Source organism: Hydra vulgaris, chromosome 12 (assembly GCF_038396675.1).
Source record: "Hydra vulgaris chromosome 12, alternate assembly HydraT2T_AEP".
Taxonomy (NCBI): Eukaryota; Metazoa; Cnidaria; class Hydrozoa; order Anthoathecata; family Hydridae; genus Hydra; species Hydra vulgaris.
Window position 1 is genome coordinate 83047527 of NC_088931.1, and position 23927 is coordinate 83071453.

The following is a 23927-nucleotide window of genomic DNA, read 5'->3' on the forward strand; positions in this document are numbered from 1 at the left end:
GTGCTGGATATTGTTGGATCTCTCACAGCAGCCCTGCGTATCATATTGTCTGTTTGTTTGCTAGTAATTCTAGCTTTACCAAAACGTTTTCTGGGCGCAGTGGATCCCGTGTCTTTGATTAGTTGTATAATATCATGAACAGTAGATTTTGGCATTCGCAATTTTGCTGATATCTGACGCTCACTTGCACCATCCTCCCATAAAAGTTTAATATTAGCACGAAGACCTTCCTTCGTAGTCATAATTAAATTGTGACAGTTAAATGATAATCCATACCCTACAATGAGATATATAGCTTAATAAATTTTACAGTGCAATAAAATAAACGCTAATGTGATTGGCTAAAAGCTAATTAACTAATCATTGATGTCAGGGAAGGAAATAAATTGATTATTCGCATGCATAGCATGTTTTTCTTTATATTCAGCAGTGGTCGGATTTCAATGGCCATAACTGTATATATATATATATAAACAACTGCACAAATATTTAAAAGAAGTAAATAAAAAACTTTTTAATAAAAAATACAATTGTAACAATTACCATATCAAATTTAACATTACTTCCAGTTGAGGTTAACAAGTTCCATATAGCTTGAACAAAATTTGGTAAGAAAGCCTTAAAAACATAAATACTTGATATTAAAACTTGGTAAGAAAGCAGGAAAACCATGAATACTTAAATATTAAAACTTGGTAAGAAAGCCTAAAAAGCATGAATACTTAAATATTAAAATTAGGTAAGAAAGCCTGAAAAACATGAATATGTACTTGAATATTAAAATTTGGTAAAAAAACTGAAAAACATGAATACTTAAATATTGAAACTTGGTAAGAAAGCCTGAAAAACATGAATACTTAAATATTAAAAAAACATGAATACTTAAATACTAAAAAAACATGAATACTTAAATATTAAAAAAACATGAACACTTAAATATTAAAAGAAAGAATTTTTAAATTAACAATTCAATTTATCAACTGCATTTCAAAACAACAATCAAAATCAACACCAAAATAATCAACAAATATTGAAAGATTATTTACTTGAAACTCTTCATCATATTTTTGAGCATAAAGTGCAACATTATCACAAATCTGTGAGCGAATTTTTTCCAAAGGACCTGGTTCGTCCGAGTCCTAGAAATCATTAAAAGAAATTTGAAATAAAAAAAGAAGATTTTTTCTACTCAATCGCAGAGTAATCTCACCAAGTTAAAGTTGTTTAAATATTTACTTTATCAACAAGTATATCAAAAGGTGTCACAATGAGCATATGAAATGGTTCCATCCATCGTTTCATGTTATCTTCAAAGAACTCTGGTAAATCCTGTAAAAAGTTTTAAAAATCTTTTAAATACTTTATAGTAATTTGAATCTTAAAGTATTTTAAATATTTGTAACTTCAAAATATTTTAAAAAGTTAACACAAAAATTACCTGATAATTAAGAGTATAGAATAATTTACAAATAACTGTAAGTATATCAAATATCATGCTGAGTTCTTTTTTATTATTTAATAAACTTGATATACGACATATCATTGCTTCAAATAAATCAAGAAGAGGAGAGGCAAAATTATCCAAAACAAACTTTAACTCAACCCAAAGGTCTTGAGATTTAAATTCATAACGAAATCTAAAATACAATTTTAAAAAAAGGATACCCATAGTGATTCATAAATAACAGTATTCACTAAAAGAGATTTGTCAGTCATGTAATGTTAAATACAATGCTTGCTATTTTCATGCAAGAACTTTTTTTTTTTACAGCAGATCAAATATTAGATAGTTGGAAAAAATCTATATTTCTGTTATAAAGCTTTGTAAAAAAAAATATATATATATTAAACACTCTTGTGTTTAAGATACTTGTTTTTAAAAAGTAATATGTACTGTTCACTTAAAAATCAAAATAAAGTAAAAATAAACAAAGCAACCCAATGAATAATAGTGAGATGTGATAAAGACTGATTTAGTTAAGTTTTTTTGAAAAGCTTAAAACAATGTACTTAAATACTTTTGACACAATATAAAATTAACTTTAAAGTTTAAGGGGTTAGTATTTTTTCTTTCTGTTAATCTTTCTTGATTTGTCTGTTTGTTTTTTTAAAAAAAAGCAATGCAAATATTATTTTTTTAACTTTTAAAACAGACTTTTATTTGTTTATATTATTTATTTTTAAATATTTTATTTCTTTATTAATATTTCTTGTAATAAAAATGTACAAGAAAAATATATATCCAACATTGACAGAATCTTTAAGTTTTACACTACTGCATCATGGAAGTTTAAACCCCAAAATATACCTGGTTAAATGAGTTTAAATAACCTGGTTAAATGAGTTATTTACTTATTCAATTCTATAAATTGATAGGTTTTTAAAATCTACATAGTAGATTTCTACCCTAATGTGTTCTATATGATAAAATTAAACTAAATTTCAAAACGTGTGAAATATTTTTTTGGTATTTGATGCTCCAGACCCTTGATTATTTGATAGTTTTATAAAACAATTGTTTAAAATTTTTTCATATATACATTTTTCATTTGTATTTTTTGAAAGTATGCCAATCTAGACCTCAAAAGAAGTGAAGTTGCCAAAAATCATTTTTAACAAAAATAAAAGTAAAACAAACTGTTTGAACATTTGATAAAATCATTTTTTGAAAAAACATTTTAAATGGCAAAAAAGAGTGAGAGATAAGGGTAAGGATAAAAAGAGAAAAAAAATTCTAAAAATCTTAGTTTTAAAACTTGTTTATATTCATATCTATAAAATTATCATGGAAACCATTAACAATTAAGGATCTTGAAAAACTTTTTAAAACCGCATTTTTTTTTAGAATGTCCAATATTCATGGTGTCGACCATATTTTATAAGTTATTATAAATATAAATTATAAGTCCTTATCGTAAAAGCACATTATGTCCAAAAAAAAATTTTTTGAAACTTTTTTTAAACAAAATTTTTTATTTAAATTATTTTATTTTAAACTATATCCAAACAAAATACATTTGTCCAGATTTTAAATAAACATTTTTAACTAAAAAATACTTTGACACACTTAACTTTGTTGCAGATCAGAATGTCAATCAATTATCAATGAAGCATATATAAAAATATATAATCTCTTAAAGTTAACAGACTCAGCAAAAGTAATTCAAATACATCTTTGGAAAACTCAGTTTTGAGTTGAAAGAGAGTTTCAATATAAAATAAAGTAAAAAATTAAAAAGTAGCCTCCAATATTGTAGTATCCCTTGTTGTTTTACAGTTGGAGCCCTTGTTAGAGCCTTGGGAAGGTATTTTTTATGGAAAAAAAATTTAAGTTAAAAAATCCTTAAAAAATGCATTTATTAGTCTTTAAAATTTCAGCCATTACGAAAAATCAATTACAAAAAAATTTTATCACATGATAATAGTTAAAACATTATTTGGATTGAACTCCATTAAGTCGGATACTTATATACAGCCTAAAAATTATAACTATTTTTTAAAATCAGTTATTTAGGTGCTCCAAGAAGTGCTAATGGTCTTACCACAGAGCACCATGAAATAGCATTTAACCAGGAAATTCATGTCTCCTTCCTTACCAATGATATATATATGAGTCAGCTTCGAACCACAGTCCTCCAGTTCTGAAGTCAGAAATATAACCACTACACTATGGTTGCTACAAATTTAATTGACACTTTCATGTGGAATTATTCAACATAAATAATTTCCTAATTTTAAATTATACTCGCTTTGTTTGATTGAAAGTACTGACTATGAAACCAACATTTTAAATAAAAAATGAACAGTTTAAATTGTTTTTTGAAGTTGTCAAAAAATATATACATTTCAAAATAAAATACAAAAACTAATACAAAAATAAAGTTATAACTGAAAATATACTTTAATTATATAATAAAACATAAAAACTTAACCTATAAAAGAATGGCACAAAAAAATAACCTTTTAAATAAAGAATGTGCTGTTTGAAGAACTCCATTTATTATGTGTAGATCCATTATATCACTCACTTTCATATAATGAGTAAGATCCTTAAACAATTTCAATGTAAAAAATTTTAATCATAAATATTTTTAAATATTTCTATACTAACACATACATATAAACAAATAATATTAAATACATAAATACATTTATACATAAATACATACATACATACATACATACATACATACATACATACATATATATATATATATATATATATATATATATATATATATATATATACATTTATGTGTATATATTTATACAAACATACATATATTCTTTTTCTAAAAACGCCATACAAATTAATGTAACAAAAAGAAGGTTAATTTGTTATCTAAAGACTTTATAGTGTGTGTGTGTGTGTGTGTGTGTGTGTGTGTATATAGGGCTTGTGATGAAGAAAATCGTCAAGCATGTTATATTGCGCTCGTAAAATTAGAATATGTTTTCATCGAGCGTGATTATGTGCGCTTGAGATAACGTTGGCGAGCGCAATCATGAAAATTGCTGAAGGCGATGCTCATAAAAAGCTTTTTATTTTTTTTATCTTTTTTTATTTGTTACATAATTCTTTTGTCAAAAAATTTGAATTAGTATCACACTCATGAAACTACTTCAACGAAGTAGATTTTTATACTTCCAAACTTCTTGTATATTGTCAGATCGCGATTTTATTTTTAACTATTTATGTTATAAAAAAATATTATCAAACAAAAAAGCAACTTCTTATTGATTTAGTATCGAAGTATAATTTAGTGACTTAGTTTTGCTTCGTTGTTTTGATATATGTATTTTAAAATGTTACACTGTAACTTAATTAACGGTTAATGGTTTTCATATTTCTTGATATTTTTTATTCCAATTAATTATTTAATTTTTTTAGATAGCTATGTATCTATATTATAGCTATATTCTATCAACTTTCTATTTCGAATATCCTTGATTGCGAACATTCTAAACAACAGAATCGTTTTAAATTTGAGTTAAAATAAATAATAGTTAATAAAAAACCTATACTATGAACAAAAACTAGTTTTAAAAGTTACTCTATTATTAATATTTATTTTCATTATAAACGATGTGTGGAATATTACAAACAATAAATCAAATAAATCTTACTTGATATTTTCACAAGATTAAAAATACTCTGCAGTTTCAATTTTCTTATAATGGTTTTCTAATTTTCTATTCTTATTTTATTTGCGCATTTTTGTATTCACATTGTGTTTCCACGTGCACATTCCATTATTGAAATTAATGACTATTAACGACTTCAATCTGCTTATTCATTAAGTTAGTGCAAAAGAAAACAACGTAGCGCTTTTTATATTTTATATCAGTGCTTTGATAATAGAATATCTTTAATAAAAAATCTTTTTCAAATATTTTATGAAAATAAAAAAATAATCCCGAACTATTGGAAGAGCGTTATTTTATACGCTCGTTATAAACTGAACGAGCGTTGTTTATCGCGCCTTGAACGTTTAAAAATACTGTTTACGGGCGCGTTTTAAGAGCGGAGCGCAATCGCGCTCGCTTCATCACAAGCCCTGTATGTGTGTGTGTGTGTATATATATATATATATATATATATATATATATATATATATATATATATATATATATGCAAATAGAACCATTTTAACTATTTTAAAGAAAATTAAAAATTGTAGAGTAACTTCCTCACTGATTAAAGATAAAACACAAATAATGATGACGGAATTGATATCAAGCTAGTTACTGATGCTAAAGCCAATTCTAAGAAAACTAATGCCAAGCAGATACATCAATTTACAAAAAAACCTAGTAAACAAAATGATTGTTTCCAGTGAGTCTGAGGAGCCTAAAACAAAATTGACCATGGTGATTCTCAAATGAATAAACCTGAAACATGTTCATCCCTAACACAAGAGTCATTCCATCTTTAGTCAAGCCTATATATATCATTAAATCTTTAGTGAAGCAGCTTCTGTATAAGTCTTAGAAATCAAACTATTGAATTGATATCACAAGAAATCAAATTTTATATGCAGAAAAATTTTATATACAGCAAATTTTATAAACAGAAATAAACATACATGTTGCAATTACTTTTTGATCATTTTGTAATTCAAATAATTTTTTTTTTCTTTCTGAAAAGTTTCTTTTCTTTTTTGTATTTTAAATAAATTTTACCTAATTACATTGTGATAAATTGATTATTAATTTTTCCTGGAAATACAACAACTATAATAAAGGTTAGATATTACTAGAAAGTATATAAGAGAGTTAAAGGGCGAGAAAACATATAACAGGAGACTTAAAAAAACAAATATTTATCCTTGTCTATAATTATCCCTATTCCTGACCCTAACCTAATCATGCTTGTCATTTTCTTACTCCTTTTACTCCTTACTGATTCTATTCTCTATCTCTTCAAATCTCTTATTTGTCCTTGTATGGAATACTATTGTTGTATTTGGTATTTTTCTTCCAATGAGGTCTTCTCTTTTAAAGTAAATTTGTAAAAAAAAAAAATACTGCAGTTAAAAGAAAACAATTCAAAAATTTTATAAAACTGACCCAGATATGGCATATAAAGAGTGTATTTTCCCCACAATATTCTTCTAGCAATTGATTGAACATAAGCATTTAATTTTGTTTACAGGCTTTGTCTTGCTTAACAAGTTTTTAGCATGTCTTTTTACCATATATTATAATATTACTTTATATTTTTTAAATATATAATATGTATTTAATATATATTAACTCAATATATATTTTATCCATGTTTTTCTGTGAAGCTTAAATAAAGTCATTGTATTTTCCTAAAAAAGTCTTTTTTCTAACCATTAACCATATAGAAAAGTACAAACTAAACTTAAAACTTATTTCTAACCATCTAACCATTAATCATATAGAAAATTACAAACTAAACTCAAAACTTTTTTCTAACCATTAACCATCTAACCATTAATCATATAGAAAAGTACAAACTAAACTCAAAACTTTTTTTTTAACCATTAACTACCCGTTACTTATTATAATGAACAATACAAATGAAATGTGGTGTAGTAGTAGAGCACTCGCCTCATAAGCCAGAATTTATGAGTTCGATCCCCACCACATACCTAGTAGTACCATGATCAACTTGTTTCTTCATGCAGCAGCTTTGTTCGTCAAGGCTTGTGTTTTGGAGTTATAGAGTTGAGAGAGAGAGTTGTAACCACAACTAAAGTAGCCTTCTCGATTGTAGTGGCCTCTATGGCCTTGAGGAGGTAAATTAAAAATAAAAATAAAAAACAAACTAAAACTTATATCTTTTTTCTTAAACAACAAATTTAAAATACTTATATAAATTATATAAAACACTCTTTAAGTTTTTTTTATAAAATGCTTTTCAAAGGAAGAGGTATTACTTTTCAAACCTTACTAAGTGGGTTTCGAACTATCACATAAAGTCAACTAACTTTAATTAATAAATCAAATATTTACCCCAAGTAAATTTTTCCATTTTTCTGGAAAATCTTCTCTGCCAATAAAGCTAATTGCATCACTTAATTGCTTTTGAATAGATGATGGACTATTCAACATTAATTGGACAATGTTTGTTTTTATCAAATCTCTGTCAACATCACTGATTTTTGATGATTCACCTTCTATCTTAAAAATTTAATAAAATTAAATAATCAATTCTAAATTCAAAAATTTAATAAAATTAAATAATCAAGTCTGATAAAATATTTAAAATTAAATCTTTAAAGTTTAAAATTAAATCTTTAAAATCAAATCTAAAAAAATATTGTAAATTAATAAAAGAACCAAATAAAAAACAACAACATGCAAACATAATAATAAAATAAACTTTTTTCATAATGTATTTAAAAAAAAAAAAATCAAAATTAAAAATTTTATATATAAATCACAATTTAAGTTTTTTTCAAAACTTTTGTAAACAAAGTAACAATAGTACTTTCAAATAGTATCAATCTTATATTATAAATAAAGCAATTATAGTACTTTCAAATAATATCAATCTTATATTATAAATATAACAACATCTACTTATAAGGATTATATTTTTGTGAATGTACATAAAATACATCTACTAGGTAGATGTATTTTATGCACAATCAGGATGATAAGTAGTATTTATAAAAATATATAATAGATATAATTACCTCAAGCAGATGCATTTATATATAGATATAGGCAAATTAGGGTGGTCAAATTTTTTAATTTTTATTCTTCTAAAGGTTCCCCATGTTGGGTATAAGAACAAGTTTTGTTTGACAGACTTGGAAGCAATTCAAACAATATTTAGAGGTAAATGTTATTTAAACAAAAGAATATATATGTATTCTGGTCATGTGTGTGTATATATCTATTTTGTTTAACTCACTTCTATTCATTTTTTTTTTTCTTAGCATAAAAAATAATTTGAGGCAAAGTTTCAAAAGAATTGGACAAAATTTAGGGGGTACGCCAGTGTTGAACTTTTATCATTTTACATAGTTTATACCAACTGCAATACCATTATATCCATAGCTTTATTATTTTTATAACACAAGCAATACAAAAAAAAAAAACATTCTAAAAAGTGAATCAAACAGAAGTTTACACCATTCTTACACTGATATTGGTCAAAATAAAGGTAAATTCCAGTCATTTCTATGATTTATGGGGATCACGCTGTGCATGACAATCTAGCCCAACCACCTGCAGAACATTCTGCTAATAATCTTCTCTTTTTGAAAAGGCCAGAAAGTTTACACTGAGAACTTCCCTCTCAGCTCAGTCATTGATAATGTTAATGGCATTCAGGTTGACTAATGATGCATTAAATGAGGCTAAGTTTGACAAATTACAAAAATCATCATGCATCAAGAACGCTGAGTTCAACTGAAGGTTGTGAAAGATAAACCATGAACCTAGTCCAATAAGATCTGCAAATCGTGTTAACATTATTATGTCGTTAGTGAGAAATCTCTGCATTCCAAATCCTGTCCCAAATATGAGCTGTGGCATAATCAAAACATAATCAGTCTTTCCTGCATGAAGTTTGTCTGCAAGATGGCAACGTTCATGTGCTGGCACCAAACTACTCCATAGAGCAACAGGTACCATCTCTGTTGTTAAGTACTAGAGGTAAAAATTGAAGTCACGAATTGTACTTAGTGATATTTCTGCATTGAAGTTTCAAAGTCTGCTGGTTTTTTGTTATTAATAGTCTTGGAAAGATGAATTTGAGATTTATAGAGTTAAAGAATATAATACAGAGTAAGAAAGTGGTAAGCATGATAAAGAGATGCAACATTAGCAGGTGCTAATTTTGCGATTAGTTTGATATATGGTTTACAAGAAAGATCGAAAGTAAGCGTTAATCCTAGAAGACAAAGGGTAGATGACTCAGAGTAAATTACCATTCATAAATATAGGAAGAGCAAACAAAGAGTGTTGGCTTCTTATCAAGACAAAAAAAAATTTCAGCCCTCGGAATTAGCGAAAATGAGGTTGGCAATATTTTGCTGACTTTGATCTGATAAAGGTTGGCAAAAAAATTGACACAAAAGTTTTATGATAAAACATAGAAATAAGGTCAGCATTGCTGAATGCCAACCCTAATTTCGAGAGCTGAAAATGATAGTATCATCAGCATACAATGCCACTTTAGATGTGAGAAATTTTGGGAAGTCATTAATTTAAAATAAAAAAAGTATGGGGCCCAAGGATAGAACCTTGAGGAACCCCTGAAGTCACAGGAAATGAAGAAGTGCTGTCTATCAAAGACAACTTGTAAACTGTGACTGCTAAGATAGGAATCATTAGCGTTAAAGATTTTACCTGATACACTGTAAAAAGAGAGCTTATGTAGAAGACCAGCATACCAAACTTTATCAAAGACTTTGTGTCCTGCATACCAAACTTTATCAAAGACTTATGTCCTGCTGCCTTGTAGGATACGCCTTTTTAGGCAAAGGCTAGGAGATGCCAACTCCGATTTAAAACACCCTCTGCCTTGGGGCTCTTGGTTGGGCCTCCTAGGCAAAGACTTAAGGGGTAAACAGATTCTATCTGTTGACCAGCCTCGCACCCCTTCTTCATCTATTAGGCTGGCGCAGATGTATTTTTTAATACATTGTTTCCAGTTTAGGATGTTGAATGCTGGATCTTCTTGATTCAATGCATGGGTTTTATTTGTGTCTCTGTTTTTATGACTAGGCAACTCATTCTATTATCTCCTAATGAGGGTACAGCTCTAAAACTCAGTTTTATGGTTGAGGCCGGCTGGTAGTCAGGTTTCCCGAACTCTGTGGTAGCTCTCAGAGAGGCTAATTCCATCAACAGCTGAAAAATATCAAAGTATTAACAGTGCCATGTTGCGCATGGATGGTGTCCCTGTTTGTACTTTTGGTGTGCATTGCGGAGGCCACATTTGGAGCCCTTTGTTACGGCTTAGGGTTTATTAGTAGTAATGAGGCATTTGCTTGGGCTATTAAACGGTGTCCTGAGTACTATCTATGCTTTGAGTCAAGATCTTCAATCTAATTAAATAAAAAACACAAAAAACCATCATCATCACCAAGTTCTCTAAACTTATCATTCACTAATATTCGTGGTCTTCAAAGTAACTTTTCTTCTGTTGAGTCTTATCTCTTGCAAAGTTCACCAGACCTACTTGCTCTTTATGAGACTAATTTGAGTTCGGCTGTCTCATCTTGTGATCTTAGTGTTGATGGTTATCTTCCTATTATGCTTGGCCTGGGCATTTACATTTGTAAGAATTCACCCATCTGTAGTGAAACTAGGTTTGAATCCACAGACTTTTCTTTCATGTGCTTTCGTTTAGCACCACTTCACTCTATTGCCTTTCTCTTTGTTCTATATCGCTCTCATTCATCTCAAGACTGCACTCTCTTTGATGTTATTTCTGATCATATTGATCAAGTCCTCTCTCTTTATCCATCAGCTAATATAGTTGTTGTCGGTGACTTTAATGCTCACCACTCTGAATGGCTTGGCTCTAGTGTCAGTGACTCAGCAAGCATTAATGCCCACAACTTTTCCTTTCTCAATCCCTAACTCAAATAGTCAACTTTCCAACTCGCTTTCCTGACAACCGGAATCATCTACCTTCTCTACTCGACTTATGTCTTGTTTCTGATCCTAGTCAGTGCTCAGTTTCTCTACATTCACCTTTAGGTTCTTCTGATCACAGTTTGATCTCTCTAAAACTAATATCTCATACTTCTTCATCACCTGAATCCCCCTATTATCGAACCTCTTACAACTACAGTAAAGCTGACTGGGATTCTTTCCGTGATTTTCTTCGTGATGGCCCTTGGGTAGAAATTTTGCTTTATATTCAAATATATATATATATATATATATATATATATATATATATATATATATATATATATATATTCACATACAACAAGATATGACATTGAAACATTTTATTACTAATTCCTACCGCAAGGAGACATATAACGCTACAGTAAAACTTAAACAACAACAAATTAGAAATGCAATATCGAAAAACCAATTAATCTTTCTTCAAAGGTGCGTTTCCAATCATATAATTCCACCATTGTTAAAAGTAAGATCACCAATTAAATTGAAAAAAGCAGAAAATATTACTAAACAATATCAAAGAAACTTATTGATACACGCCCGAAACAAAATAAAGCAAAATATAGATTTTTTACAAGTAAGAATCTTATATAAAATATTTGTTATAATTTATAAAAAAATTTTGACACCTAATCACAATAAAATTATTGAAAATGTTACTGAAAAATCGAAAAAACATCATTACGAAATTACAAAGAAACATTTAAAAGATAAGTTTGAAAAACTTTATAAAATGACTTACAAGAACCAAAAACAATCAAACGGATTGAATAAAAATATAGTTAAATCTGGAATCTTAAATTTAACTCAGTTAGACACCTCCACAATAAATCTCCTGAATCTTGGACCAAATTTTGCACCGTCGTTTAAAAAGTTGCCTTATATGGAAATTTTAACACCAATCGAATCTTTTGCTTTACATTTAGAAAAAAAGAGTAAAAAATCTGATGCAGAAAAGATTCGACAAAACGTGAGTAAAATTCTTATTAAAAATATAAAACATAGATTACCCGATAATTTATCAAATAAACAAAGATTATCTTTAAATAATTTGAAGAAAAAAATGAAAGGTTTAGCAGTTTATCCATTTGATAAAGGAACAAGATTTGTACTTATAAACGAAGAGGACGCATTTTATAAATTGGAAGAGGAAATTAAACACTCAGTAACTATCAACCATGACCCGACCCAAACTCTTATGACTAAATTCCAGAAACTATTATACAGGTTACGAAAACAAAAAAAGTTAGATAACAAGACTTATTTTCAAATGTACCCTTCTGACTGCGTACCTCCACGTTTATATGGGGTCATAAAAGCTCACAAGCCAGAAAAGAAATATTCAATGCGGCCAGTCGTTTATACTATAGGTACCCCACCATATGGATCATCAGAGCATCTTGTAAAAATTATACAACCAACCTTAAACAAAAACAAAACAAGATTATTAAACTCCTCCTCGTTTGCCAACGAAGCAAAATCTTGGTTAATTGATCCTAGTGAAATTCAAGTTTCTTTTGATGTGGTGGCGTTATATCCCTCCATTCCAATTGACAGAGCGATTCCTGTGATTATTGATATTTTAAACAACGATATTGATAATCTTAAAAAAAGAACCAAACTAACTCTTAGTGATATACATGAAATGATCGAGCTCTGCCTTAACCAATGTTATTTTTTATACAAAAATGAGATAAGATCTATACCGAATTCGGGACCTATAGGTTTGTCCTTAATGGTCGTAGTTGCCGAAGCGTTTTTACAGCATTTGGAAGCAAAAGCTCTTATTATTGCTGAGGTTGGTCATTTTTCGCCAAAGACTTACAGAAGGTATGTAGATGACAGTCATGCAAGATTCGACTCAATACAAAATCATGATAAGTTTCTGGAGTTGTTAAATGAACAAGATCCAGCAATAAAATATACTTCAGAAAAAGAAAACAATAAAAAGGAGTTAAACTTCTTGGATATAACTGTAACCAATACTAATAACTCATACTATAACTTCAAAATCTATCGAAAGTCGGCTATCACTAATATACAAATAAAAAATACATCAAAACTTAATCCAAAAATAGTTATGGGTGTTTTTAAAGGTTTTTTATCTCGTGCCGTTAAAATTTGTTCCAAAAAATATCTTGATGATGAAATACAGTTTTTAGTAAATATGTTTGCAGAAAGCGGACAAAATAGATTAAAGCTTGAAACAACTGCTAAGAACTATATTCAGAAAAGAATCAACCTTTCTAAAATAAACTATAATAAAACAGAAACATTTAAATATACAGTTAAACTTCCATGGCTCCCAAGAATAGGTCCAAAACTAAGAAAAGAACTTAAACCTTACAACGTCAGAATAATATTTACTACACCACCTACATTAAAAAACATCTTATGCAACAACAAGTCTAAGTTAATTCCAAATAGCAATCTCGGTGTCTATAAACTCACATGCTCTTGTGGCAGTATATACATTGGTGAAACCAATGTATATACTGCCAAAAGAAGATTTTAACGAGACGCATTGAACATCAAAAAAACTATTTAAAAGGTAAATGGGATGCATCTGGTGCAACCGAATATGGTCGAGAATGTAATGGCATGTTTGATTGGTCAAATCCGAAAACTCTAGCAATAAAATCAGAGTACGATGAACGTAAAGTTAGAGAATCACTTGAAATTAATTACGCCTCAACATACCAAGAATTAAAACATGCTCCAATACTTCTCAACCGTGACTATAGCATTAAAATTTCTACAAACAGTTTAAGACCTCTGTTTAAAAAAATTATCCAAAAAAAGGAGTCAAATAATATTTGATAGTTTTATATTTACGTTATTATGTAATCATTTATGGCTTCTTTTTAATGTCTTCTTTGACATTTTTAAGTAATATTTGTAACGGTTTTTTTGTATTATATTTTATGTCTGATGACGATCTATGCAAAAGCAGATCGAAATATTTTGAAGAATAAATTTAGTTTGTACGCAGCTGTTTTTTATGCTTTATATTCAAATATATATATATATATATATTCACGTACAACAAGATATGACATTGAAACATTATATATATATATATATATATATATATATATATATATATATATATATATATAATATATATATACATATATATATATATATATGGGCAATTCCATTTTTAACTTACGCTACAAGCGCAACAACTTATTCAAATATTTGCATATTTAAATTGTAAATTAAACTTTTAGCAATTTTGTATGAAAGCTGTTAGTCTGAAGAATAAAATAGAGGGCGAGCTTATTACTGAAGAAAGAAAACTAGACTTATTACTTATTACAAAACTTATTACTGAAAAAAGAGAGCAAACTTATTACTGAAAATGCCTAACCCTAACCCTGATTTAACTTATGTTACACAGAAAACAAGGTTAAAAAATTGCTTCCACTTTTAGGTCAGATTTCTGCAAATCAGTTAAGTGGTTTGTATTAGAAACTTTTACAAAATGTTGAGAACTCTATGCCAATTTAAAAAATATATAAAAATTTATTAGAGGTGACTGGCTAATGAAAATAAACTTGTTTTTTTGATATATTTAACTTACGCTACATCACTTATATTACCGAGTGATTATTATCGTTGATTATTATCGTTGATTATTATCGTTGATTTTTTATATCTATTATTAAGAGTTAGTTTTTAGAGTTACATAACAAAAGAATCGCAAAATTATTGAACTCATTCATTAAAAATAATTAACAAAGGAAATTTAAAAAAACTTTTTCTAAGTGATTTTTCATAACATTTATGAAAGCTATCAAATCGAAAAGATTTTTCTAATGATAATTTTATTATGACAACTTTATTAATACTTATTTGAGTCATTTATATAAGAAAATCTTTGAATTGTCAGTTTTTACTTAAATTATTTTGTTTATGCGTATTGCTTTATTTTCATTAGGTTGAATTTTTAAAATGCTGCAAATATTTAAATTTAAATCTTTTCAAATATTATTATTTAAATATTAGGAGGAAGAGGGGGTTTATGTATATGTGATCATTTGTGACAAGAGGGAAGGGGTTAAGAATTATCAAATAAAGGGTAACGTGCTTTATGGATGACCCCCTTTAATTGCATTTACCAATAACTTGTTTTACTAAAACAAAAATAAAAAAGGTTTTAACTGATTTTTTTTAATATTAGGAAAATAGCAAATGAACTTTTTTTTTAAATGTCTAAATAAAAATATTTATATAATTCTTATTTTTATTTATTTATGTATATTTATGTCAACCAATGTAATAATACATAAACAAATAAAAAAATAATAATAATATGAATAATTTTAATATAACATTAAAAATTAAAGATTTTTTTTCTATATTCTCCTTATATAAAAAGTTTCAGTTACAACCTTGTCAAACTAACGCAACGAAATAAGAATTACTTAATGACGTAATTCATTTTGTTAACAAAAAATTTTGTTACACAAATTTAAAATAAAAATGTGCTTTAACTAAGCAACTTTTTTTAACTATTTAACTATTTAAATGTAAAAACGTAACATTTAATACTCTTTTGCATATATTATTAAAAAACTTAAGTTTTTTAACTTAATTTTAGAAAAAACAAAACTTTATCATATTTTTGCTAACTTACATTACATGAAAATTGCAAAGTTCTTTTGCTATTTCCTTGAAATATTTCAAGTATAAAATCTGACCCACAACAATTTGAACATGTTAGCTTTATTTTCATGCTAAATTAATTCCAATTATGCAAATAAATTCATGGTTAAAATAACATTTTACAATGATACTTTTTTATCAGGCAACACAAACTGTAACTTTCGGAAGCATAAAAATGACTTAAATTAATTTTAGTACTAAATGTATATTTTAAATAAACTTTCATGTGCCTACATCAATATTCATTTGCTAGAGCTTTGTTCGCCCACTTAAAGTAAATTTTTTTAGACAACTTGACCATGTTTTTATATAGTAAGCATTTTAAGAATTTGCAGCAAAATAAAGCTATAAGAAATTAGAGAAAATAAAACAGCAATACTTAAAGAACCGAAGACTATACGAAATAGAAAATCTAAATAAAATAAGTTACAAAAATGTGAATATTAAAAAAAAGAAAACTGTTATCAAAAAAATAATGGCAAAAAAATAAAGGCTAGGAAAAAAGTAGATAAGAATACAACAAAAATAAAAATACTTTTTGATATACAATTTTTTCGTGACTTCAGTCAGTATATTAAGGAAATGCTTGATAATTTACGCTAGAAACAATTTTAAATTTATTTTTCAAATGTTTTTGCTGAACTTTTCTGTTTTTATCAATGCACAGGAAATCAAAAAAACTAACTGCTATTTTTTGTAAAAAAAAAAAAAAAAAACTTTTTTTTTAACTAGTTGTTCAAGTAAAAAAATAAAAAATACTAATATCTGAATATAAAATATTTGGCTGTTTTTAATACCAACATAATCTGCACTTTTGTAGGATTATCCAAATTGTGTATTTAAACCTGATAGTTTATTTCCTAACAAAATATTGTTATTGGTGATGCTCCAAAAGCTTGTGGGCTAGTGCATTGTTAATTTACTAAACTTTTTTAACAAAAGGTTTAGGAGCTTATTTAAAAAATTTTTTTAAGTTTTGGATTTTTTAAGCATTTTTTCAAACAGTTTTCAAAGATTATGAACAGTTATGTTCATAATCTTTAGTAATTTGTGAAAACATTGGAAATTGGGCAATATAAAAGAAACAAATTTAGACCTGCATCAAGTGTTGCAAATACATTTATAAAAGAAACCATGTTACTCTTTTATTTGACTTATTTCGTCATTAGAAAATTTATTATTCGAATAAAATATTTTACAAATAAATAACGATTTGTTTTCTTATTTTCTTGTATTAAGAAAAAAACGTCAAATATAGCAAAAACATTTTTAAAAGCAAAAAGATGTACAAAATGAAAAAACATAAGAAAAAAAATTAACAAAATTTTTCATAGTTCTAGCGTACATAGCAAATTAGTTGTATGGACTGATAAAAATCATGAAAAAATTGCATATCAAAACTTTCAATTGTTGTTAAATCGTTATAAAAGATGTTTTTTTCAACAATGACTAAAAAAAAGAATACAAAAGTTGTATAAATATTTTATAAAAAAAACATTTTATTAACTTTTTTTTAATTATTAACTTTTCTAGTTTATTTAATTAAACTTGATTGTTTTGTTTTTTCTCAGTAGATAAGTTAAGCATTTTGCTGCAAATTATTGAAACGCTTTATAAGTTGTAGTATGCGAACTGCCGTAGTCAGTTTGTCTAAAAAAATTACTTTGGACGTGGACAAACAAGGGGTGCGACCGCATGCTGTAGCAGATATATACAAATGCTGAAGTAGATATATATATATATATATATATATAAATATATATATAGTGTTGCTACATCGACTATCTTATAGCCTGACTCGCAACAAAGTGCTGCTACATCGACTGACAAATAGCCTGACTTGCAACGGAGTGCTGCTATATCGACTGACAAATAGCTTGACTCGCAACAGAGTGCTGCTATATTGACTAACAAATAGCCTGACTCGCAACAGAGTGCTGCTACATCTACTATCTTTTAGCCTGATTCACAAGGGAGTGCTGCTACATCAACTGAGGGTTTGTTTGGGGCAGGCAGTCTATCAATTAATAAAAAAAAAAAAACCCTGTCTTGCATTTTAACTTTTACTTTTTGTCAACAAAATACGGAAAAAATTTTCTCACAACATATAAGAGTTCTATATATATATATATATATATATATATATATATATATATATATATATATATATATATATATATATATATATATATATATATATATATATATATATATATATATATATATATATATATATATATATATATATATATATACAGGGTGTTCGGGATAAATTTGACATATTTATAATTGATTATATTTTTTTGTAGATTAAAGGTATTAATACACACTACAGGTCATTTAAAAGTTTAAACCGTTCTTCATTCATATACAAGATGTCAGAAAGGATGGATGACTGGAACCCACCTGAATCATGGAAGAGAATAACTTGCATCATGATGATTCATGCCGGCCATCAAAATAAGGATATTTTGACTGCTGCCCAATGCTCCCTGAACACAGTAAAAACAATCAGGTATGAACTAGAGACTTGCAATGGTGACTACGAGGATGTAGTAAGAAGAAAGATCCCTAGCAGACGATCTGATTGCGTTCGTACAGCAGAATTCCTCGCAAGTCTGCAGGAACAGGTGTTGAAGAACCCTGGCATTGGAATTCGGGCTTTGTCATGCGAAATGAATGTTGCATCCTCTGGATGCTTGTATGAGTAGTAGCGAAGGTCTTCATTGAGTGCAAGCTTCATAGTAGAGGTTCATATAGACATACACACACACACACACACACACACACACACACACACACACACACACACACACACACACACACACACAATCACAATCAAAAGTTTGGAACATGGTATAAAAAAACATGATTTTAATTAAATTAGTTATTTTATCAAAATATGTTAATAATCATGCTATTACTTAGTATTTTTCAAACAATTAATTATATGCTTTCAAACAATTAGCTAAATGGTTAGAAATATAGTGAGCAAGCTTTAAAATGTGCAGCAATAGCAGTCAGTGTCAATTCTTTTACATGCAAAAATCCTATCTGAGCATGTTTTTCTGTTGTTATTTCACTTGTCTTTTCCATAAAGAATAATAGAATTTTTTGCTAAAATAACAACAAATAATGACTAAAACAAATTCAGTGGTTCAAAAAATAAATGACCTATGCATATAATTTTTATACTTAAAATTTTGATTGTAAAAAATAATTTTTAAACAAATCTTTTAAATTTTTAGCAAATTTTTAAAATGTTCCAAATTATCTACTATAGCATATTTATGTAACAAATTGTTACCATATTTTTGCTACATTAATCAAATATAAATTTTGAGAAAAAGAAAAAAAAAACAAAGAATAATGTAATAAAAGATTGCTGCCCCATGCCAAACCCTCAGTCAATGTAGCAGCACTCCACTGCGAGTCAGACTATTTGTCAGTTGATGTATGTACTGAAGCCCCCATCAGCAGGCTATTTCAGTATGATATCAGACTGACCTAAATAAGCAGTATAAGATATATATCTATATATCAGGCCTTGTTAAGAAGCGTTACACAGTTCGCATTTTGCCTGCAAAAAGGCGATTTGCCTATGCATTCAGCAGTTTTGCGTTACGCAAAAACTTTTATCTTTAAGAATATTTAAATTATCTTTTGATATCGTTTACGTGACGTTTATTCATAAATAAAGTCGTCAGTAGAGCATTTAACCACAATTGTAAACTAATAGATTTTTTGTTAAAGAAACAGTTTGTTTAATAATTTTTTTGTAGCTGTTAAAAATTGGTTAAAGAAAATAAAGTGTCTTAAATTTTATCTTAAGGAATTAAATAAAAAAATTCCTTTAAAATATGAAAATTATTTTTTGTCATAATGGTTTAAAAAATGCACGATTTATTTTGATGTAAGTATTTTATTATTAAGATATTTTGTTTATTGTTAATTCAATAACGTAAAGTTTTAATGACGTTCGTTTAATTTATGAAAATAAATTATGATCAAGAATATGTTATGGGTAACTGATAAATAATAAAAAAAAACTATTGTTTAAAAACATTATTAAAAAGAGTTTATAAAATAAATAAGAAAAAATTTATTAACAGTTAACAAAATAACCAAAAACCAACTGTACAATTATAAGAAAATAATCAAATAGTATTTTACATTTAATGAACAAAATATTTTTTTCAAAATAAAATTTAGTTCATATTTGAAAAAAATAATAAAAATGATTTTTCAAATAAGAACTTAGATTTTATTTGTAACTTTTGTTATAGTGAGAAAAAATAAACTGTTTGTATGATTTTTAACACATTAATAAAATAACTTTAATTACAATGCGGTACTTGAAAAAGTGCTAGTGAAGCAATATAACTTCTAACGATGCAAAATATATTTGCTGAGTTGAGTTACTTTGAAATGCGTTACGCGTTTTTGTTACGCAGCAAAATCTCGTAACAAGGCCTGATATATATATATACATATATATATATATATATATATATATATATATATATATATATATATATATATACATATATATATACATATATATATATATATTTTTTTTTTTTTAAACATCTTCGCTTCCAACAAGGCTGCAAGCAGCCACTAATTAAAGTTGGAAGTTACTGAAAGAGAAAAGATGAAGATTGTAGAGCAAGATAACGATTGACGGACGATTTAAAAGATTGCAAATTATATGAATCAGGAAAGCAAGATGAAGGAAGCGAATTCCAAAGAGCTGATGTTCAAGGAAAAAAACTAGACGAATAAGCGTTTTTGGAGCACTTAGGAACAATCACAGAAAAAGGATGACACTTAATTGAATGACGAGTAATACGAGAATGAATTTTAGTAGATGGCAAAAGAGACGCTAGCTCTTTAGAGCAGTGCCCATTATAGTATTTGTAGAAAAGAGAAAGAGAAGCAACATTACGACGATGTGATAATGGTTGGAGGTTGGCTGCAAGAGCAGGTCCAACTATGTTTACAATGCGTTTTTGCACCTTGTCTAAAAGAGAAAGGGCATCATTAGAAGATCCGCCCCAGATATGGCAACAGTATTCCATACAAGGCCGGATTTAAGATTTATGGAGATAGAGAATAGAATCCAGAGTAAGAAAGTGGGGAGCTCGATAAAGAGATGCAACCTTAGCAGATGCTAATTTTGCAACCCATTTGATATATGGTTTCCAAGAAAGATTCGAAGTAAGAGTTAATCCAAGAAGATGAAGAGTAGGTGACTCATCGAGTACATCACCGTTCATAAATATAGGAAGATCTAAATTATTGCAATAACGATTGGCTGAAAAAAATTGAGTTTTATCTGAATTAAAGTTCACCAGCCACTGTGAGCCCCATGCTGTAGCAGAAGTGAGATCCTTTTCAAGCTCAAAAGCACCCTCCAAGCAATCAGAAGGTGTTGGTTTCTTATCACGACAAGAATAAATGGCAGTATCATCAGCAAACAATGCCACCTTAGATGTAAGAATATCTGGAAGATCGTTAATGTAAATTAAAAAAAGTATAGGGCCAAGGATAGAACCTTGAGGACCCCCTGAAGTTACAGAATAAGAAGAAGAGTGTTGTCCATCGAGGACAACTTTTATGCTACGATTGGAAAGGAAAGATTCAATGATCTTAAAGATGTTGCCGGATACACCATAAGAAGAAAGCTTATGAAAAAGACCAGCATGCCAAACTTTATCAAACGCTTTTGAAATGTCAAGAGCGATGGCCTTAACCTCTCCACCTTCATCTAATGCATGATAAAACCTGTCAGTTATTACTGTTAGCAAATCAGCTGTAGAAAGAGAAGATCGAAATCCATATTGATGGTCAGAAAGTAAGTTATTAGATTCAGATGAGAAATTAAGTGTTTGTTAATTAAAGATTCAAAAACCTTGCTTATGATAGGAAGAAGACTTATGGGACGGTAGTTAGACAAATCAGATCGCTCCCCAGAATTTTTGAAGATAGGGATAACAGATGCGGCTTTCCAGCAGCCTGGAAAACAAGACTCTGATAAGCACTTGTTGAATAGTTTTGAGAGTATAGACGACAGCTCCGGAGAACACTTCTGCAAGACAATAACAGGTATGTTGTCTGGGCCACAAGTTGTAAAAGAGTCTAGGCAGGAAATCACTTTAGATACAGATGCTGGAGTGATATGAATGTCAAGCAATGGATCAACCTGTTTGTTGGCAATATCAGGTAGAACGCAATTAGTGGAATCAAGAGATGATATTGATGAAAAGTTTTTAGCAAACAGTTCGGCTTTGTCTTTAGGTGAGGTGACAAAGTCTGAACCATACAAGAGAGGCGGAATTATAGATTTGCCCTTGTTATTGATATTATTAAAGATTCTCCAGAAGTCACGAGAGCCTAATTTTTGAGATGAGATACGAGATTTCATGACCTGAGAATAGCGGGTTTTGGCGTTAGACAAAACCTTTTTACAATTGTTTCTTGCAGTAATAAACAGACGTCTGTTTCCTGGAGAATTGTTTTGCTGATAAATATGGAAGTAACGGTTTCGATTGGCAATCGCAGCAGCACAGTGTGAGGAAAACCATGGAGGAGAGTGAGGTTTGAACTGGAATCGTCAAGAGGGAATAAAAGATTCCATGCCTGCCTGAATCCACGAAGTTATGTAAGAATCACATTTGTCGACAGGAAGTTGAAAGATTTCTACCCAAGGGCCATCACGAAGAAAATCACGGAAAGAATCCCAGTCAGCTTTACTGTAGTTGTAAGAGGTTCGATAATAGGGGGATTCAGGTGATGAAGAAGAATGAGATATTAGTTTTAGAGAGATCAAACTGTGATCAGAAGCACCTAAGGGTGAATGTGGAGAAACTGAGCACTGACTAGGATCAGAAACAAGGCATAAGTCAAGTAGAGAAGGTAAATGATTAGGGTTGTCAGGAAAGCGAGTTTGAAAGTTGACTATTTGAGTTAGGGATTGAGAAAAGCAAAAGTTGTGGGCTTTAATGCCTGCAGAGTCACTGACACTAGAGCCAAGCCATTCAGAGTGGTGAGCATTAAAGTCACCGACAACAACTATATTAGCTGATGGATAAAGAGAGAGGGCTTGGTCAATATGATCGGAAATAACATCAAAAAGAGTGCTGTCTTGAGATGAAGGAGAGCGATATAGAACAAAGAGAAAGGCAATAGAGTGAAGTGGTGCTAAATGAAAGCACATGAAAGAATAGTCTGTGGATTCAAACCTAGTTTCACTACAAACAGGTGAATTCTTATGAATGTAAATGCCCAGGCCAAGCATGTGACTATTGGAGTCTTTACGAATCAGAGGAAGATAACCATCAACACTAAGATCACAAGATGAGACAGCTGAACTCAAATTAGTCTCACAAAGAGCAAGTAGGTCTGGTGAACTTTGCAAGAGATAAGACTCAACAGAAGAAAAGTTACTTCGAAGACCACGAATATTAGTGAATGATAGGTTTAGAGAACTTGGTGATGATGATGGTTTTTTGTGTTTTATAGTTTTTGGTACTTTATTCATTTTTAAATTAGATTGAAGAACTTGACTCAAAGCATAGATAGTACTCAGGACACCATTTAATAGCCCAAGCAATGCCTCATTACTACTAATAAACCCTAAGCCGTAACAAAGGGCTCCAAATGTGGCCTCCGCAAAGCACAACAAAAGTACAAACAGGGACACCATCTATGCGCAACATGGCACTGTTAATACTTTGATATTTTTAAGCTGTTGATGGAATCAGCCTCTCTGAGAGCTACCACAGAGTTCGGGAAACCTGACTACCAGCCGGCCTCAGAACCATAAAACTGAGTTTTAGAGCTGTACCCTCATAAGGAGATAATAGAATGAGTTGCCTAGTCATAAAAGCAGTGACACAAGCAAACCCATGCATTGAGTCAAGAAGATCCAGCATTCAACATCCTAAACTGGAAACAATGTATTAAAAATACATCTGCGCCAGCCTAATAGATGAATATACATACATATATATATATATATATATATATATATATATATATATATATATATATATATATATATATATATATGTATATGTATATATATATATATATATATATATATATATATATATATATATATATATATA

At 28.7% G+C, this 23927-nt stretch overlaps 1 protein-coding gene across 1 annotated transcript in view; it reads right to left on the minus strand.

Moving 5' to 3' along the window:
- LOC100205364 (exportin-2) overlaps nt 1-23927 on the minus strand; it is a 52392-nt gene that overhangs the window by 23610 nt on the left and 4855 nt on the right. The window contains exons 2-7 of the mRNA XM_065814694.1: nt 7483-7650; nt 3961-4049; nt 1439-1637; nt 1237-1329; nt 1047-1139; nt 544-618 (exon numbers count right to left, since the gene is read on the minus strand). Of these exons, the coding sequence (XP_065670766.1) occupies nt 544-618; nt 1047-1139; nt 1237-1329; nt 1439-1637; nt 3961-4049; nt 7483-7650 (717 nt within the window). The remainder of the gene's footprint in view (nt 1-543; nt 619-1046; nt 1140-1236; nt 1330-1438; nt 1638-3960; nt 4050-7482; nt 7651-23927) is intronic.